Here is a 21,784-nt window from a genome sequence, read left to right on the forward strand (position 1 = left end):
TGTGACCCAAACTCAGGTTTGGAAATGGGAAAGAAGGGAGACTCCACCCACCTTCTTTAAAAAGGCATCAGGATATCTGAATTCAGCACTCATTGGGATGTGAGCCAGGCGATAAACTAAGAGGACAGCGTCAATGCTCACACGAAACCCCCTTCCCAGCTAAAAATAAAAACTCTGTAAGGTGACACTCTGACATTTTGGGAAGATGCAAAGCAGGAGGCGATGGAAATACCCATCCAGCTCCTGCTTTGCTTTGCTGCACCCACACCCAGTGATTCATAATTTCCCGTTATTTGCACATATGTTCTTGTTAGCAGCTGTGAAACATGTTCATCAACAAGAGCTCAGGAGTCCCCTGCCAGCTCTGCAGATGCAAAGAAGCCACAGTTGCCTGGTCTGATTACTCAGAGCTGGAATGTCTTCAGGGGATTAAACACCACTCTGCCCTTTTAACTTTTCCCTGGGCAGCAAAGTCCAAACATTGACTAAGATTGAGATCTGGAGCTCTTTATAGAGATGATTGGTGGTTCCAGAGTGAGAGAAGGAGCGTCAGAATATTTAACAGCCACTACACAGATTCATTTGGTCTCAGCATAGCTTAGATACTTTTTTTATTGTCAGTTTTTACAGTTTGTGAGTACATACACAGAAATGGAAACAGATGTTTCTCTCCATCCCACAGTGCAAAAATACATAGAATAATTTAAAGAAAAGAAAAACAGTGTATGAAAAAGACAACAGAGAAGAAGAAGAAAAAAAAATAAAACCTAAAAGATTATGTCTATGAACATACAAATTTTTTATACACTTGCACCGTATACATACACACCTACAGTGTAAATTACAGAACTAGGTGATTATTCAGTACATTTTCAGTACATGGCTGTTAATATGTTGTATGTAGTGCTCTTTAGCTCAGTTTAATGGGTGAAACTAAAGGCTTCAGCTTTCTTTGTCATCTACGGGCTGAAAAGTAACTCTACACAAAGCCTTAACATTCAAACCTGTTTTTAATGGTAGCTGTGTAGGCACACAGGAAAATGCTCGTTAGATTTTTGCACATCGTTAATTCTTTGTTATACAGTTTTAAGTTTTGATTGGCACAGTAAAATGCATTTGCAGTAATAGTCAGATATTGTTTTTTTCTCTCTCTCCCCATCCCTCTCTCTCTTGCAAATAGCAATGATGGGCATATATGCAGCTTTCAGCCCTTTGCTCATTTTAAAATGTCCAAGTGAACAGAAAGCAATCTGATAGGCTGAATGAATGAAAAATAAGTTTTTTTTCTCTTGTTATTAATTTTCATATTAGCATGTAAGCTACTGAGCACAGTTTGCTAGTTATGCTCAAATAACATTGAGTTTTATCTCTTGATTTTGTGGAAAAAAAGAACTGTTAGTAATTTCCTGTTTCAGTCTAGAGTTTAATTTAATTTATTTTTGACTTGGCTAGTAAGCAAAACACCAAGCTAACACTTATGCCGATTACCTTTTGGATTAGCTACTAATGCTAAAGTAATTTTAATGAATTAATCTCAGAAATGTACAAATAAATTAAAACCATATTGTGATCTGTAACTCGGTCATAATGTGCTGTTAGCAAAACAATTAGCATCAATGTCAGGTCTCAGCTGCTTCTAAGTGCTAAAATAGCTAGCTAACTTAGCTCTGCATGCATCTGCAAGGTGCTAAGCTAGCTCAAGGAGGTCTCTGTGGACCAGTTGAACAACCATGACAAGGATATTTTGTTTACAGAATCATTATTAGACATAATTTAAATATGTTCTGCCAGAGTCTAGACTAAAGAATGATGAAAAATTGCCCTGCATCACTGGCATAATCAGACATCTGCTTATCTAACCATATATAAAAGACACCGTAACTTAGATAAGCAACTTCTGTGTTTTAGGTTTTATTAGAAAACGGTTTACAGATCGTGCTTTAGTCTGTGTTCTGCAAATTTACAAAGTCTACTAGTCTGAATATGTCCAGACCTAACTGTGTCATTCCTTTCTGTGACGACGGCATTAACTTATCAGAGCTTCTTATAAATGAATGCTGGATGTTCTTTTACAGAGTGGTATTTAAACTGACTGGTGAATCTGTTCGACTGAAGTCAGCAGCTGGTCCTATCCCTGAACACCCACCACCAGCACCTCCAGTCTGTAGACCTATATTTACAAGGGGCAGCGTGCGTGAGATCCTGCCCCCCACAGAAATGTATGACACACACTGCAGTGCATGGAGAGAGGCAGTGACCTCTGCTCCAGCTCTGGGAAACAAGCGGCTTTTAATTAGACAGTTAATGATGTACCTCCTCTGACAGCAGGAGGGGGGGACTGATAATGACAGCTAAAGGCCATATCCAACCTCCTCTGTCCTTGTTTTCAAACCACAAACTCCCACAGCTTCAGTAATTGGGCCAACATCAGCATGTTATTGCAGTCCAAAATGGACTTTTGCAGTAAATTTAGCAAAGAGCAGCAACATCCTGGTAAAACTTAGGGAAAATGAACTCAAATGACAAAATTAAGATTGTTTAGTTTAGACCAAGTGATTTTTCAGTAACATTGTGCTGTGAGTAACCAAAGAAAAATATCAGTCTTATGATGCTCACTGTGGATGGCCCACAACGTTGATGTTGGACCATACAAGTGTTGTTGCAGATCTCCATGAATCTAAAAGTTGACGTTGTTGCAACACCTTCAGCAGCATTGACAGCTTGAAGTCTGTTAGCGTTGCGTCTCTATGAGCTCTGCACATTCAGCCTCTGGGATTTTTGTCCCTTCTTCAAAGTAAAACTGTTCCAGTTCCTTCGGGTTGGCTGGTTTCTGCAGCTATTCAGCAACCTTTGCGTCATGCCACAGATTCTCAGATGGACTGAGGTCTCTACTTTTTCTCAGTCCTTCCAACACATTTTAAACATTACAGGCTCATCTGACTATAAGACCTTCTTCCATATGTTCGGGAGGTTCCCCACATGTGTTTTGGTGAACCTGGCCACTCCATAAAGTCCAGCTCTATGAAGTGTATGGCTTACAGTGGTTCAATGCAGAGGAGGGCTGAGACAAAAAACAAAAAACAAAAAAAAAAGGCCCAAATTGGCCCACCTATGATCATGCACACCACAAATTTTTATGCTCCACTGAATGGGTATATGACCTGATCAACTCATTAAAACCTCTAAAGCCATGGGCATCAGTAAGACCTAATCCAACACTTCCAAAAACTGTAATTTATGAAGAAAATAAAAATCTAAACTCCAGCACAATGATAAATCTTAGAACAGAGAAAAAGAACAGACAAGAGAAATGATTGATAAGGTATATATGACCTGCCAGTGAGCAAGTTATGTCCATGAAGTAAGTTACCATGGTGACAGACTCAGGGTTTGGCCTCCCTCTCTTCCTGGAACATAAAACCCATAAGAGCTCACCCAGTCCTCTACTCTCTGTATACACGATTGCTGCCATGCACAGCTCCAACAGTCTGATCAAGTCTGCAGATGCAACCATCTCAGACCTCACTTAGAATGTGAATGTCACACGTCTCAAAGAAAGACCAACAAAGTCTCTTTTTCCTGAGAATCCTACCTCACAGCAGGTGGCTTATTAATGTCTACGGTGGCACCATAGAGACCACCTCATCTCACTGCTGAACAGTGTGGTATTCCAGCTGCAGATCCTGCAGTGGTTAGAAAAAACAGCCCAGTGGATCATGAGATCCCCTCTTCCCACACATGGGGACATTCACTCAATTCACCTACAATGATGCACAGGAGAAGTTGTCAAAGAGCCAACCCACCATGGTTATTCACTGTTCTCCACTCAAACAGACTGGGAACCAATAAAGCATGCACAGACAGGCTGGGAACCATATAAAGCATGCACAGACAGACTGGGAACCTTTTAAAGCATGCACAGACAGACTGAGAACCTTTTAAAGCGTGCACAGACAGACTGGGAACCATTTAAAGCATGCACAGACTGGGAACCACTTAAAACACAGGCAGACAGACTGAGAGACATGCAAAGCATGCACAGACAGACTGGGAACCATATAAAGCATGCACAGACAGACTGGGAACCTTTTAAAGCATGCACAGACAGACTGGGAACCATTTAAAGCATGCACAGACAGACTGGGAGATATCAAAGCATGACAGACCAAGGATCAGTTTCTTCCCTCAGATGGTGGACAGCCTAAGGATTTAAAAGCTTAGATTTAAGGATGTGCACTACAAAATAAGTGACCTTATACCAGATGTCACTAAGAAGTGGACCGCGGTCCGGATCCAGACCCAGAACCTGTCCCATACGGACCCGGACCTATCTGATGGGGTGCTTTTTTTAAAAAAATTGGCTCAGCTTTTGTCGTTTTCACAAAAGTGGTCACACACAGTGGAAACACGCAGACCAGTTGTGTTTGAGTTAAGCCATCCCACATGATACACTCAGCCAATTAAGTCTGTGAAGCTGCCGGCGGTAAACTTCGCAGCACTAAAGCGCAGACAGATGAGAGTTTAAGAGGCAGGTAACAAGACGGTAGAAGGAGAAAGAAAGCAGCTAGATAAAACAACGGGAGAGATAGTTTCACTGTCTCATAATATGAGAAGAAGGTTCTTATTTGTTTTCAAGTTTTACCCCAGGTCTTTTTGAGAGGTCCAGTATGTCTCATTGTAATTAAAGTTTAAGTTATTTAACATTCTTACTGCTTAAACAGACTATGTTAACACACACACACACACACACACACACACACACACACACACACACACACACATATATATATATATATATATATATACATACAGTATATGCTGATACTGCAGTGGCAATCATTTCTGCACATTAGGCCTGGAGAACAGTTTATTTTTTTATTTTTTTTGTCAAAAATCCTGTGGTGCCTGTTTTTAAATAAATGAGCTATGCAGTCACAGGGATCACAGGCGGTGTTTAAAATTTTGATTGGGCTAGCCGAGTGTGAGTTGGGTCGCTTAATTACTGAGTTTATGAACCAGTCAGACCAATCAATGTATAAGGGTAAGCCCACTGGGATAAAGCACCCAGTGTGCCTGGTCCCTACATGGACAGATCCAGCAGTCTCTGCTGTAGAGCTCTCCAGCTCCTTCAGGCCTACCTTTGTTACCTTTGCTGCCTCTCTGATTAACATCCTCCTTGCCTTGTCTCTGAGTTTTGATGCACAGACGTCTGTAGGCAGGTTTATTGTGGTGCCATGTTCCTTACATTTTGGTGCTTTGTGGATTTTCAGGGGTTCAGATATTTTTGTTTTATAACCCAACCTTGATTTGTGCTTTACAATGTTGTTTCTGACCTGTTTGGAGAGTCCTTTGGTCATCCAGCTGCTGCTTGCCTGGAGCATTTTAGAACAGGTGAGGTCATGTGATTCTTAGATTGTACACAGGTGGACCTTTTTTAGTTAACTTTTAACTTCTGAAGGTGATTAGTAAGACCCGGAGCTAGTGATGGCTGACTGAAACCTTGTTGGATCTTTGATACTTGATTAAAAAAATGTCTCATTATTCGAGGCTTCAATGAGACGACACTTTTAGTGGAACATCTAGTGGCGAATGAAATGAAGTGCAACGTAGACGTGTTTCTAATTAATAAACTCATAGCAACTTGGATGTTCCAGCATCCTTATTTGGCATGTCTAATTGTACTTCCATACACTTATATTACTTATATTTTGTGTTAGAAAACATTTAAATGTTGCTCTAAAAGCAGACTGGTGCAAATTGACATGATATTATGGATTTCACACATGAACTAAGAGATGTTCAGGATAATTTAGCACAGTTTTTCATGGTTGCTGTTTACACGTTTTCACAGCATGAAATAAGAAGGCAGCGTTGTGGGAAGCGTCAAGCTCCGGTTCTCGAGGGCCGCTGTCCTGCAGGTTTTAGATATTTTCCTGCTTCAACACACCTGACCATCCCTGGTATAGGATGCCCAGGAGGCAAAACATTCCTCCACAACAAACTGGGAATGTTGGTTTACAGTTTTTGTCTTTATATCAATATTCTTTTTAGACCGATCCTAAAAAGCAAGTGGATGGCAACACACAGGTCATCAGAAAACAGTTTGAAGCAGCAACTCCTACCAGCATGTTCAGTCAAAACGCTTGAGGATCAGCTGAAACTTTGCACTTTACCTACTGATTGTCTAGGCTTGGTATGAGAGCTCTGGGTTGAAAGTTTCTGAATAAAGTTTGGAAAAAACTCTGGTTATCTGTCTTCTCATATCACTGTTCCTGAACGTCTCTAGAACATTTCAGGACCAAGGTGTATGTAAAAATGTTTAAATATAACATGTAAAAAGCAGATGCAGCTCCTGTGACTCACTGATTTGTGAACTATTGATTCAATGCCTCTAGTCTGATATTCAGATGTCCCAATATTGTTGGTCTTTTTGGAACCAGATGCAACAATTGAAATGTAATAAGAGCAAAATACACCATAATAATCAATGTCTATTTAATTATGTGATGACATAACACATCACAAATTTTCCTGAGGAATTCCAAAGGGATTAATAAAGTACTTCTGATTCTGACTAGGCTCTGGGGAGGATTCACCAGACCACTCACTAACCTGCATGCTGTTACAGTCTCTGTGTTGTCCTGTGGGGTTAATCACCAGTAAGTAAAGTTACGTTTTTGTTTTAATGTTTCTGTTGTTGTGATTCATGTTTATCTCCGTCTCTCTTTTTGTAAGTGCTCCTGATGGTTGTCAGCTTTGTTTTCTTGTAGAGGTGATAGGATATAGGAGCCATTTTTATGTTTAAATGATTCATCGGTCAGAGATAAGTGGCTGAAAAAAAGACTAAAACACATTCCTCTGTCTCAAAACTTGTGTACAAAGCTGTATATAAATATTAATGCAAACATCCACACTGCTGAGAAACTCACGGCCCACAATGGATTTTGATGTAGGTTGTACAAAATAACAAAAGTGACCATTTATGATTCATGAAATCCTTGTAACAGAGTTACTGCTTCTTCTCTTGGGAACAAATTTAGCTCATATTTTAGTAACATCAGTAAAATGATATCCTGACAACAAGCTTTAAACTTCAGCGTCTCCATCACGGCTAAACGGCTGTTTGTATGGACATCCACATGATGGGACATCATATAATTTGTAATGTAATTTGTTGGACATTTAATTTACTGTAAATGATTTAATGAGCATATAATCTCAACAGCAACAAGACAAATTATTAAAAGTCAGTTTGTGGTTTTATTAAACTATCTCACGACCCCCCATGTGAGTCCCGAAGAAATGACGAGGACCTCCTGACTTTGTTGAGCTTTGTTTATTGTCTGAACAACATGGAAAAGAAAACAGTGAGTGAAACAGCTTATCAACAACAGGACCGTAATTCTGAACACAGTACAAACATGAAATACAGACGGAGCACGAAACGAGCATCCAGCTTGCTCTCCTGGCACATGCACAGACCCCTCGCTGGCTGTGCGCACAGTCCACGTGATCTTCGGCAGGGCCACGTTTGGCTAGATGACAACATTTACGTCATGTGGACCCACACAGATGCTGAAAGGGGCTTTCACATAGGACGCTCGGCTTCCAGAGCCCTTTTATGTTTATGTGCTGCTTAACTTGAGAATAAATCTGCACTGAAGTTAAAATACTTCAAACTTAGGCAGAAACTAGCAGACATTGTACAGCGTGATGGCTGCATGAGACTCTCTCCATCAGGATGAATCCCTACTCAACCTGCAGGAGATCTGGAAGAGCTCGCTGTATGTGTTGCTTCAGTTAGACCTGAAGTTTTTATCATGGAGGGTCATTTACTAAAGAAAGGAAATGACTGTGTTCCTCTTTCTAACACACACTCACATCCACTCAGTCCAGCATGCCTCACCTCATGTGAAAGCCTCTTCATGGACAGACTTCAACACATTAATACGCTATAAGACTTTAATGACAGTGAATCAGCTGCACGCTACTTCTAACTTTAAGACATGTATCAAATCACATGTTCATACCAGAGGGACATGGAGTCTCTCTGTACGGTTAAGTGTGTTTTACGTGTTGTTCACAGGATTACGAATGTGTAGTTCGAGGGATCCCATGTGCTTGGAATGTGCCGGAGAGGAGAAACCCTGAAAGTAAAATCAGAAAAAGACTAAATGTTTTTTCTCACATTCAAAGAAAAGCTTCAACTACAGCCATCTCAGCAACGCAGACTTCCAAACAACTTCCAGTTTTCTCATGAAATTAAGAAGAATTGACGTCCATTTGCAGTTGGACTAAAGTCCTTCCTCTACAATCTTCAGATTTACCAACGGAGATGCAAAAACATTCCAGCCTCTAAGCCGTTAACAACATGTACAAATGTTTTTTTGTGGTTCCTCGAGCGGTTGATAGGCATCCGAATTTAGTCTGAAATTTGTCCAACGTTTTATTTTCCCACCGCTACAAAATGAGGATGGAGGACGTGTCGAGGCCAACAGCGTTTCCTTTTAAAAAGTTTAAACTACACCACAGTACACAGTTTTCACAAGTCATGCTAATATACAGGAACTAGAATTTGGGATAAAAGTTAACGTAAAAATATTATGTAAAAACTACTTTCAAAAAAAGAATGTTCAGTATCATAACAATAAATTATTAGCATGTTTTAACACAGTGAAACCTTGACATGGAGCTTTATACCAAAGAATTAATGTAAACTATCACACTGGCTGGTTCCCTCTCACCTCCTACAGAAAAAGACAAAAACATTAAAAACAAACTGCATTTGGTGATCAGCTGCACATTATTAGTAAAAGAGCAAAGCAGAGAGGGACAAAAGAAGGAAAAAAAATCCAATAAATAACATTCCAGAGGGGCAGACATTACTCTGTTAGCAAGTTTACAGAAAAGACTGTAAAGCATTCAACAAAAGCTTTAATAAAGCAGGCAGACATCACGTTGAGTCGCGTTCATTCAGCTCCTTGTTCCCGATTTGCATTAAAAAAAAACAAAAAATCACAATTGCTAAAAATGTTCCATCCAGAACCAAAAGGAGGGAAATAAGGCCCCTTAAATAAATATTTTCTAATTCCTCTTTTAGTGGTTTCCCAGGAGAGAGAGAGAGAGAAAAAAAAAAAAAAAAAAAATACTACACCTACTGTTAAAAATCGTTATTCCCACGCTGTAAGAAAAAACTTATCAAAAACAACCAGCAAGAAACAGGCTATACCATCCTGGAATTAGTGTCCGAGGAAAAGTGTCCCAGGTTTTGTTTTTGTCGACGACCTCTGTTGTTTTTTGGACATTTCCTGAAGAAAATAGAAAAAGTTATATTAAAATGAAAGGAAACAAGACTGAAAATAAAAAGGTCAATTTGATGTTTTTTTTTTTTTTTTTACATTTTAAATGTATTTAAAAATAAATATTAGAGAACATAATTATTTAATGGATTTAGCTATTTTTAAAGGAATCAATAAATAATACAATTTATTTAATACAAATGTTTAATTGAGAAAAAAAATTAGAAATCTGAATATTTTAATAAAGTACGTTTGACATGTCTCAAAACAAAAAAGCTAACAGATTAATTCAAATAATATGTAATTATCAGCCAGATATCTGTAATACTGTAACTCATAAATTATACAATGAATCATGTTTCTTCGAATGAAACCACTCCATTCTTTTCGGGCCACACTGGAAAAAATCTGAATCTGAAATAGAAAAATCCCTTAAAGGTCCAGTTTGTAAGAATTACTGACATCTAGTGGTAAAGATGGGTACAGCAGATTGTCCCAGACATAAAGATGTTTTCATCTGTGAGTGGATCCAGTGGCCTTAGGTGCGAAAATGACTGTTCTACAACTACTTCAACATGGTGTACACATGTACCCTTATCTTCTATGGTGCTTTAAAGCAGTGTTTCTCAATCCTGGTCCTCGGGGACCACTGCCTTACATATTTTAGAGGTGTCCATCTTTAACACACCTGACTCAAATGAATGGCTAGTTAGCAGGCTTGCAAAGACCTTAACAAGCAGTTCAATTAATCTGAATAAGTTGTACTGGAGTTGGAAAGAACTAAAACATGCAGGACAGTGGTCCCTCAGGACCAGGATTGAGAAACACTGCTTTAAAGGTACTATTTATCCCAAACGGTGCTCTAGCACCTATCAAACAAAGCCGGTGCTGCAGCCTTAAAGCGTCACACACAGTTGTTTGACCATTTAGAGACGTTGTTGTAGAAATAGTGACAAAGATGGCATGTATGTGGACTTAAATGTTTCCTTCTAAGAGAATAAACCCATTAGAACTATTAGTAAAGTCATTAGATACTAATAGAAACACAGTTTTTAACCTATTAAAATTTTCTTGTGATTGCCTTTGATTTAAATACAAGCTGCACCTTTAAGTGAATAGTTGGAACTAATTATATTTCAGTGTAAATAATAAATTAGTAATCAAATATGTTCTTGTCATGAAAGTCAACACAAAAATCTGAAAACATTTTTATAACTGAAAAGGAATTTGTCTTTTTTTTTGTAAATTAAGAGGAATATTTTATGACTTTAAATATTTAGCTGTTTTGATTGTGGACTTTTGGTTTTGCTTCATTAAGGTTTTTAACAACTTTTTCTTGGTTTTTCTGTCTTTATGGTAGTTTTGCTTCTTGTGTAATTTCAGTCAGTAGTTGCTTTATTTATTCATTGTTTTACTCCATTCTTTCTTTCTTTTAGTTTAATTTTAGTTAAATAAACAAATTTTTTTTTCTTCTCTTGCCTGTCTTTTTCGACATTTGTGTTCTGTTTAAAACCAACTACTGACCACAACTGTCAAATTGTCTTTGCTTATTCGTAAAGGGTTTAAAAGTTAAAATGTGACCTTTTTTTAACAAACATTGCCCACCTTGTGATGCACATCACCACGGCAACAATGATGGCAATCTGGACGGCACCAATGATGGCGGCGATGAGGACGTAGTGCAGCTTCTGTCCACTGGGAACCACGTAGAGGATGTTGAAGTCCTGAGGCTCATCACACTGAGGACCTTTGTAGCCTGCGTCGCACCTGGTTGACATACATCTTATGTCAACACAAAGTCCACACAGGTACCAAACCCTAACTCCAAGGATGCCATATTTGTTCAAAGCAGAACTTGGTAACCTTGAGAGGAGGCTGGATGTAAAGGGCTGGATCCCACCTTTGTGGGATGCTATTAATTATCACCCTTTCAGGTCATTAAAGACCAAAAACGTCCTCCTCCAAATACAACTATAAAAACATTAAAGAATAATAATATTTCCTCGTATTGTTCCTCAAATATTTTAAACAACTTTAGTCCAAATATGTAATTATTTGAATTATATTAACTCTTTCAATGCCATGACATGATGCTACTGCTGTGAAATAAAATATAAAAGTAATTTTCCAACAAAAATGGAGCTCTAGTTATTTATTTATTTATTTTTAAATCAGTCTAAAATGTACGAAAAATTAGTAAAAACATTAAAAACAGTAGTTCAGGTGGTCACAAACCTGCAGGTGGCCATGTTGTATTTGATCTCACACTTTCCATGCACACAGAAGCCGGCGTAGCTGTCGGCACAGGGGATCGGCATCCCAGCGTAGAATCCATCTCCATGATCCAGACCTTTGGTTTCTGAAAGGGTTCATGGACAGAATCAGTAAATAAGACATGAGGATGATCATCACCGCCACAGAGATAAATAGAAATAAATAGTTAAATGTTTTTGGTTTTGGAAAAAGCACCTGAAATACTCAGATACTGTACATGTGATTCATAAATCTAAGACCGTGTTTATCTTCTACTGCACTGACTCATTTATTTAATCTCCATTTTAATCTTTATCTTTTATACTCTGGTTGTATGCTGCTTTTTACAAATAATAATCATAATGTTAGTGAATGTATGGAAGGTAAAATCCTCAATGCTCAATTCTCTTAACTACATACACATAGGAATCTGAAATGTGGACAACTGGATCTTATAAACCAATAACAAGATTTGTTGTATTACAATTATTGTTCAGAGGAGAAAAAATAAAAGCGAAATGCCATCATCCTTATTGAGTTGCAGAACTATATGAGTGGGAAAATAAAAATTATTCTTTAGGCTGACAGAGCTCTTACTTTTCCCTCTTCAATTCACCAAAACATTAAAGTAAGAGCCTACAAAGTAAAATGTACTGCTCATTAAACTGACTGATATGTACTAAATCCACATGAACAAAGGTAAAAAGGTTCTTAATAAGCCCCTTGCACAAAGGTTCAAAATGCTGCTCTTTTGCATATAAATTTAAAGGATTTTCAAGCTTAAAAATCTGTACTGAGTCCTGTTCAATCAACCTCTTAAACATGTCAATTATTACAAAGAACTGAAGAGCTCAAACTCTCGGTTTACTTCAGGGTATTTTCAGTTCAGAGATTTTCTAACCTGTTTAAAATTTAAATCTGAGCAAAACTTTATAACCAAAAGTCCTCAACTTTTCCGTGGGATGATTTTCATTAAATTTCCTCATCAAGCTTGTTCAGTCTTGTTTTTGCCATATAAAAGATTTCATGACTCAACTAGCTCGTGGTTTAAAATGGGAGGATTTTCTCTGAGTCTTAACATGCCTGTGGGGAAAAAACTCAATTATAGCATGGTGATACTTACTGCTAGTTTGTGGGATGATTTCAAATTTGTTGTAATTGCTTTTTAAGTTCCTCAGATTGTATTTAATTAATATTCTGCCCCTGTAAGCCACAGCTACATTTATTTTCAAACGACTTGAAATGAACTTGTTGCATACATTTATAATCAACTTACTAACAGAAACCTGCATTAACGGTTGTAGTTGGGATGTTGCCCTCTTCATAGCTGAACTGAAACAGCATATAAGTCATCAGTGATCTGTGGGCGGCAACTGACTCTTATTTATTCATCACACGCCTCCTTTTTTGTCTGTTAACATTTTAGTATAAGGATGTTACAAGATTTAGTTTTTTTATATATATATGTTTTACAACACTTACAAAATATCAAGATAATATTGTTAACCGAGATAATTTGGTCACTATAATCGAGATATCAAATTTTCCATATCGTTACATCCCTACTCCGGAGTATCGATATGGCCATCCATAATACACAGTACCACTCTGGGAACTCAAAATGTTCAGTCATAATTCCCTGCAGTCATGAGTGGTGTTCCCCAGGGCTCAGTCTTGGGGCCCCGACTCTTTACAACTCCTCTACTTCTCCTTTGCTCTATTTTTAGGAAATACAGTATTTACTTTCATTGCCATGCAGGTGATATTAGGTTCTACCTTTCAATAAAACCCGCAATTATGATCTTAATTGGTTGGCGTATTTCTGATTTATGTACTATTGTTTGTGCCCATTTCCTAACCCAGCAGTACGGTCATCCTCATTTATGCTCTTGTCATGTCATGCTTTAATCATTGTAACTGCCTCCCATTTGGTTTACCTCACAAGTCAATGCATAAACTCCCATTAGTTGATGGGTTGACTTGCTGCCTGAATCATTATTAGACATTCAGCTACTGAACACATCACCCCTATCCTCAAACAACTCAAGTGGCTTCCTGATCAATATTGAATTGATCTCAAAATTCTTCTTCTTACTTTCAAAGCTCTCCACAGTCTTGCTCTACCATATGTTTCTTAACTTTTCCATCCTGAACTCTCACATTCTCTTCTTCTTTAGAGCTCTCCACTCCATCTAATATTTCCACAATGGGGTTAAAAGCTCTCTTCCACTATCCAGACATACCTTTGAGTCTTTTAAACCTCTTTAGATTGGCCAGTGCCACATAAATTCATGGTTTCTTTTATCTAATCCAGGGGATCTCAAACTTTTTCTGTCATGTACCACCTCAGAAAAAAGTGGGCTCTCCAAGTACCAAGCGTTGCTTCTGTGAACAGTCCTGTGATATGTGGATTAATAGACATTAGCTTTAGTCTCAGATTTGACACGGCATTCATCCCTCTGTTTCATTTTTGTGATAGCAAGAGAAGATTAGTCTTTCGCACTGAGATATGTCACCATAAACAGGAGAATAAAGCAGCATTAGTAAATTTGTTGATATCTGAAATTTAGTCAGTGTACAGTTAGAGGAAGCCTGAATAACACCAGTGGTCATATATTTACCACAGCTTGAGAGCTATAGATCAAATTCATATATTATGTTGCTTTTTTTTTTTCAATGAATTGTTTGTTTTATTGTAAAGTGTCCTTGACTATTTTAAAAGACTCCTGCAAGTAATGCATTATATTATTATTGTTCTCGTTGTTAGCTGAGGTCACACTTTTTCATGCAAAAACACGGGAATATCTGAAGAGTGCACTGAAATTTATGCCTGTACCATTTCTAAACTTGACCGATCAAAAGTAAACTTCTCCAGGTGAATTACAGCAAAAAGCAAGCTTTGGAAATAGTTTTGTTCATAGCAAATGGTTGACACAGGTACCTGTTTATCCCTACTTATTGATGAATGCCACTATTGTCACCTGAATGAACCAGAGAGAATCACAATGCTGGTGTGGGCCAGCATTTCTAAGCTCAAAGTAAAAGAACTGTCTGAGCTGCAGATGAATTTCTTCCCCAGAGATGTTTTAGTCATGATATCAATTTACAGAGTGCTGCAGATAATAACCCCTCTGGATTCTGTTTCATCTCCTCTCTGATCTCCAAACTCGACATTTACATCATGCAGCAGGACGGATAACTCTGCAAAATGCCCCACTCTGCTCCACTAATCTGTGTTTACTTAGAAGAAATGACAAAATCACACTGTGATCAGGCTTTAAAACTGTCTTCTCACTTTATTTTAGTATCAGCAGAGATTTACTGGTTTGTATGTGTGTGTGTGTGTGTGTGTGTGTGTGTGTGTGTGTGTGTGTGTGTGTGTGTGTGTGTGTGTGTGTGTGTGTGTGTGTGTAAAGGGGGGGGAGTTAACTTTGACAATTTACTGCCCCCTGCGAGGACATTGATGTGTATTAAAGAGGTATTTTATTAAGTTTTATTCTAGATTTATGGCTCCTCGGCAGATTAAGACTCAGTTTAACAGTCTGCTGAAAGGACAGGGAAAGTTTTACCATCAGCTGTACTGAAGGCATAGAAGTGGATTTACATTTTATCTCATCAAGAATAAACACGTAATCCCAGAAGCTATTAACATGTGGATGATCAGCTATGTAAGAATCAGACTAAGGAAAATGGAAAATCTTTATTATTTAATTTTAAGGAAATCTTCAGGAGAATTAAAGATGTTTTGTGCAACTAATTTTATTATGTCAAAATTTTAATTCTGCCATTCTGAGGTCAACTTTTTTTCTTTTTTACCCCTTAAACAGGATCAAAGGTGTCAGTTACTGAAAATGGTACATGCACAAATGCATATACCATCCCAAGAACTGGAAAAAGTGGGAGAATCTCCATTATCACACACATCTTACTGCCAGATTTTAAGGTTTAACTTGTGAGGTTCTCCTGTGTTAGTATTCAGCTGATCTGCTGCTCTGCACAAGAAAGCTAAAGAAAATTAAAGCAACAACTTCTGTGTATGCAAAATTTGATCTTTGTGTTTTTGTGTTTTTTTTGTTTTAGTCCTGGCTTGTCATCTGTAATTGTGTCTTGATACGACTTAAATCAGTGACTGCAGCTGAAATGGTCCTTTGGGTATTAAAGGCTAATTCTGATTCATTCACCTGTATTTTCCAATAATGTGTCACTGGTAGCCCTCAAAGCCAAATGTTCAGTGTGTGTCCAGATGGATGTAGTAAAGTAGTAGTAGTAATTGCAGCCAGTTTATCACAATTTATGTCTATCTGTGTTTTTGCAACAATAAGCAGAAGTGTGTTGGTAAAAGAAACAGAAACATTGAGATAATCTTACCTAAAATGTTGACTTTAAAAGGGCTGCTGTCGTCTTTCTTGCCCACCCGTTCTTTATCAGCTGTGAAGGAAAAACAGGGATGGAGTCAGTTTTTAATAAATATTAATATCTTTTGTTTTTTTTCCAACCTGGCAAAAAATACTTAACAGATTTTAGCTTTAACATTCAGGTGTGAGATGAATTCTATTAGATGCTGCTGTCATCTGACCGCTCGACTTCATGTCTGCTGTTTTATATTGTGTTTGTTTTTAACTCCATTTTGACTCAAAGTGTGTGACTTTGAGTGTGTGCTTTTTTTATTTTTTATCCTTTAGGACAGACTAAAAGAAGAGAGGATGTTGGGGTATGTTTACCAGCAGTCTGAGTCTGACTCTGCTCATCAGAGTAAAAGCGGCGAAGGGTCAATCTGAGCCTCTTTGTGTATGTGTGTGTGTGAGTGTGAGTGTGTGTGCATGTCAAGCAGTGATGGTTGCCGACAAAAGACAAACAAAGAAGGACCAGGCTTCTGTTTGGTGTGTTCTGTTTGGGTTATTTTTCTGTTGACAGGCATCATGTTTTCATGGTGTCTGCAGGAGGAGGTGCTAGAAATGGTAAATAGCACACACACATATTTGAAACACTGTTTTTGAGAGTATATCTAAATAATCCAGAGTCTGGCTCAGGTGGGTCTATCTTTGAGTGGATTTTATCCGTTCTGAAACAAAAATAACCCAAAATCAGTCCTAAAGCTCATTCACCCCTCAATCAGCCATCAGTGTCCTGACTTTGCACAAACAGTCTAGAAAGATTCACTTGGTCCTCACACAGGTAGATAAACAAGAATATCCACACACACAGACAGCCTCACAGTAAAATACACAAAAAACAAACACACTCATCCATTTTTAATGCTCCATCATTCCCGAAGAAATATTGACAGAGCTCTCGCTCTCATTCTCTGCCTCCTTTTGCCCTCCACCTTCACTCCTCCATCCTCACCTCCCTCTGCCTGCTTTCCATTTTCTCTCATTTCTTCTTTCTGTCTTTGTAACCCAAGAATGCAGAGATGACATGACCATGTTTTGGTTTACACTCATTCTGAAATAGACCTGTTTGGCTGTGCTTTTGTCACAAAAATATGCATCAAGCTCGTTTTTATTACTTGGTTTGGAGCGAATAAATAGATGTGTCGGAGGATTTTTGGCCTGTTTTTAATTCTTCTTATCAGTTCTTGAGTGCATACATACATAAAAAGCTATGTAAGGTCCGTAATTCTTTCCATGAGAGGTGCTTATATTGCTACAGCTTGCATGATTGCGAAGTGCATCAACTTAAAAAGCTAACAAATTACACGTGTTCCTATTAGGTGGTTTTCCACCAACCATTTCAGGAATCTTTAGTATCTGGAATTTATTTATCATGTTTAACTAGGTTTGTGTTTTCCCCGCACCACAACGTTCCGGGAAATTTAGTCTATGGCTGATCAAACTGTTGGTTCAGCGGTCAGACCCCCTTCAGTTGTTGTGGTCCTTTGGTTTTTTGTGTCAGTTTCGTTTACTTTTTTTTTTTTTGCTGTCTTTGGTATGTATACGCTCAGAAAAGCCTAACCTCGTTATTCATCACCTTCTCATAGCGCCATATTTGACTCAAAACACAGAGTTAAGTTTGTAAAAGTAAAATAAACATGTATGAAGCCGCACACTGGCTTAAACATACACTGAAAAGAATTGTAGACTTATGCATGTTCCACCTATCAGAATCCTTCAGGACAGCCCCACCTCTGAAGAATTCCAGGGAAACTGAAAATTCCTCCTCTCTACTATGTGCTTTTGTCACGGAAAGTTTGGAGGTTAGGAGAATTTTTTCTATGCAGGAAATGACAGTAAAAAGTTTTTTTTTTTATCCTGGGTAAATAAAAGAATCTCTGCAGTGGAATTAGGCTAATGTTAGAAAATGTCTAAACATTTTGAATTATATTTGTAAATATAAAACCTACAGGGACAACTGGACAAAGTATGTTAAAGGTGCATTCACATGTAGTTTGTTAGACTCGGTATGATTGGGGACTTGGTTCTGTTGGGGGTTTCAACCCAGATAGCAGACATTTATCTGGGCCTAATCCAGGCTACTTTTAACTCTTATGGCTTAGTTACGACATGGAAAAGTGTAGTGTGGGACAGATGTAAGTTAACAGCCTAGACGTTAGTTATGTGTCTGTGGGCCAGAAGAAAAGCTGAGATGAACAAATGAATGTGAGCTTTCGGTAGAGGAGTTGTTTGTTTGTGTTCATGCTGTTAGGTGGACACGGGGAGCCATAATTTGTGTTTACATATGTTTTTGGACTATGTGTATCTGGTTTTTAAAAAGTTTGTTATCTTAACTGTTTTTGGTGGTCATAGAAATGGTTTTACTGAGCTGTTAGCTGAGATTCTGGACTTTCTGTAGATACCACACATTTATGGTTACGTTTACAGACCTGACGTTACGCTAGTAAAACAGAATGTTAACCCCTTCACTCCCGGTAGAGGAGGGAGCGGGCGCAAGAGGTTAAGCTAAACAGTCAAGCTAAAGGCGGATTTATGGTCGCGCGGTGTCTGCGTAACCGCCGTAGGTGCTCCGTAGGTCCGCAGAGGCTCGCCGCGCACCTCTTCCAGACCTGACTTGCACCCCTGCTACGCAGACGGTTACGAAGAGGTACCCCCTTGTGATTGGTCAGTTTGGGATCACGTGTTGTCAGATATCTGGATCTTCTCATTGAATTTGTGTGGTAAACACCGTTTTTAAAAACAATAACCAATGGATCAAGTTGATGAGACGCTGATCGAATTATTTCTTCGTTTTCTTCCACAAGCTAATAGACACTGAACCATACTGGACGCCATTGTTGTTTTAAAACAGAAAATACCTATTGAACTGAAATGAACCATCAAAAGAACTCTGACCTGGTGAGTTTACCAGCCGATACCACCCTTGCTGCCACCTTCAGGTTAGGAGAAGAAACGGCAACACAACACCAAAACAACGCAAACCCCCTACGCTTGAGTGCGAGAGCAAACTCACCAGCGTCAGCTACGCCGCAATCAACCACACGCAGACACTGCAGGAGCATAAATCTGCCTTAAGAATGCAAAGTTAAGAATTTATAGGCAGGAAATCTGGATAATGAAGCAGTGAAGGTGCATGGATGGAAGTTATTGTGCATATTGTGAATATTTCTCTCTCCTCACCATCTAGAAGCTGTGAGATTTTAATCCTATTTTCTGTCTGTTCACCTGATGCTGATATTCATCACATATTGTTCCTTCTGTGTTTAGAAGGAAGCAGCTTCACAGCTTTAAATTCATCCTGCTGAGATTTTCCTTTATAGTTGGTAAATTTTATGTCATAAATATTTGATTTTATTTTTATTAAGAAATAATTTAACTTTGGAAAAATCTAAAATTTTACTTTTAGGCCATATCGCCCAGCCCTAAAACAGCCCATGGAGTTGTCAAGTTACACGTGATTTATTTTGGGTATCAGGAATCAGAAAAACTAGGTCTCATGAAGAGGTTAAATGACCATTAAAAAATGTGAAAATCATTTCCCATCCCTAAGTCCTTTCTATAGTGAGCTGTCCTAATACTGAGTTACATTTTCTGATGAATTAATGCTTATGCATGGAGGAGTTTTCAGCATAGACCTCTTAGTCTGGAGACAAAGCAGACATTTCAACTTATGTCTAATTGGAGGATAAAAGTTTTACCCCAGATTTAGTCTGGATACCACAGCAAAACAATGACTGTATGTATTTACTCTAATCTCAGTTCAAATCCTTTGAATTTGGCATCTTGAGTTTTGTGAGCCACAGCGTTGGACCTATGCCCTGAAATGACAGCAGATCAGGAGAGGGGGCAGGTGCTCTTCACCTCAGGGCGCGAGGCACCCACATACTCCCCCCTCCCGCCATCAACTGCCACCTCCCTGAGCCAATCAGAAGCTTGGTCACGGGCCACCTTCAAGTCATAACCACTGACAAGAAATCCATAAACCCTGGTGGGTTACGATGTCCTGCCAGCCCCCACAGAGAGTATGTCTCCAGCAAGACGACACATTGTGATTCAAGGTGAGTCTATCACCATATATCAGATCTGTGGAGAGACTCTGAGCTTTATGGAGGCTGGAGGAGCTCTGGGTGTTGGCTCAGACTTTGAACAACATCAGACAACATACTGTGACTGCAAATCAGGTTTACAATCCACCTCTTGCCTGCTCAGAGAGGAGAAATCATTCAGTGATGGATCAAAAGAGCTGTGATTCATCCTTAGTAAAATTTGCTCTGCATATCTGCAGCATGAAAAAAAATGTTTAAGACTGAAAAAGCATCAAATATAGAAGTAGGAGCGCCAAAAGCCTGATAGAGAGGTTATTCTTGTTTATGGTGAGGTTAATGGAAAAAAATGCCTAGAGTCTGTTTTTGCTCTGATTCAACAGACCATACTTCCTTCTGTTAAGTTCACAGTTTTCCAAACTGAAAATGTGACATTCTGAAGGATCTAATCCGTTTGTCCTGTCAGGGTTCACAGAGAGAATATGAATGCAGTGATAGTTCTGTAGGAATACTTTGATGAGTCGTCATCATTAATCCTGAATCTAACCTTTCTATCAGACACAGGACACATACAGTGATGTCTAAGAGAAAATACATCATCCTTTATTCTAAGGTTTTAAAGTCAGGACATAAAAGTTTAGGTCTTAAGATGAGGTAAATACAATGTCAGCTGAACAACACCGCATGATGTAACTGATGTAGCGGTTCTCTGGATGATGTTATCAGTTTCTCTCTTCGTTGTGGAGGAATCTTATTCCACTCTTCATCGAAGCTTCAGCTCATTGAGGTTTGCAGCATTGGTTTCTGCAGCTCTCTGAAGGTCCAACCGCAGCATCTGAACCAGATTGAGTCTGGACTGTGACATTTTCAGCCAAGCTTTAACTGTCAGACAGATGGACGCACATCTGACTCTAGAATACTTTGGTATCTAGAGGAATTCATGGTCCACTCAATGACTGCAAGGTGTCCAGGTCCTGTAGCTGCAGAACAAGCCCAGATCATCAGCCCTCCTCCTGTGAGGAGCAGAAGTTAGAAAAAGCAACACAGAACGTCTGGGGACACCACATGTGGGTGGTGCTGTTTCAGAGGTATACCCACCCACCCGGGGGCTTTCTCAGTTGCTGTCCCTACTCTCTGGAACTCACTTCCCAAAGACATCCATGATTGCTCTGACCTCATAGTGTTAAAAAAGAGAAAAACTCACCAACACATATCTTTTCAGAGCTGTCTTTAATGATTTTAGTGATCTAAGATGGTTTTCTGTGAGGAGGTACCCTATGAACTTAGAACATTTTTCATTTTGTTAATTGTTTTTTAATGTATTATTTTTTATTCTGGTTTTCCTGCTGTAAAATGTCTTTGAGTGTCCTGAAAAGCACTAAATAAATAAAATGTTTATTATTATTATTATTTTTATATAACCCTTCCCAGATTGATGGACAGCAGCAGTTGCTCCACCTGCTTGGCTTTGTTTTTATTTAATCAATAATGATTAGTTTAATTCCTTATTGTCATGACTGAGTACTTGTAAGGTTAACATTGCATCCATATGATAATGTTACATTAAAGTACCTTCTCATAAATTATGGCTGATGTCTTTTTATATTATATATTTATTTTTTGTTGTCTCATATAAAAGAAGTTGTTATGGCAGATTTGTTGTTAATTCCCAACAGTTAACATGACATCAGTATCAGTTTGGAGCTGTAAGCAGCTTTTTCTAATAATCTGTTTAACATTTAGCTGCTGATGCTCCAGATATTTACTTCAGTAAATGGCAGAGACCAATTAAAGA

The 21,784-nt window shown here is 38.5% G+C and overlaps 1 protein-coding gene across 1 annotated transcript in view; it reads right to left on the bottom strand.

The window, feature by feature from the left end:
* Positions 1–7,324: 7,324 nt before the first annotated feature.
* tmeff1a (transmembrane protein with EGF-like and two follistatin-like domains 1a) overlaps positions 7,325–21,784 on the bottom strand; it is a 104,054-nt gene continuing 89,594 nt past the window's right edge. The window contains exons 7-10 of the mRNA XM_041993709.1: positions 15,921–15,980; positions 11,535–11,658; positions 10,905–11,066; positions 7,325–9,308 (exon numbers count right to left, since the gene is read on the bottom strand). Of these exons, the coding sequence (XP_041849643.1) occupies positions 9,224–9,308; positions 10,905–11,066; positions 11,535–11,658; positions 15,921–15,980 (431 nt within the window). The 3' untranslated portion in view covers positions 7,325–9,223. The remainder of the gene's footprint in view (positions 9,309–10,904; positions 11,067–11,534; positions 11,659–15,920; positions 15,981–21,784) is intronic.

Source organism: Melanotaenia boesemani, chromosome 8 (assembly GCF_017639745.1).
Source record: "Melanotaenia boesemani isolate fMelBoe1 chromosome 8, fMelBoe1.pri, whole genome shotgun sequence".
Classification (NCBI taxonomy): Eukaryota; Metazoa; Chordata; class Actinopteri; order Atheriniformes; family Melanotaeniidae; genus Melanotaenia; species Melanotaenia boesemani.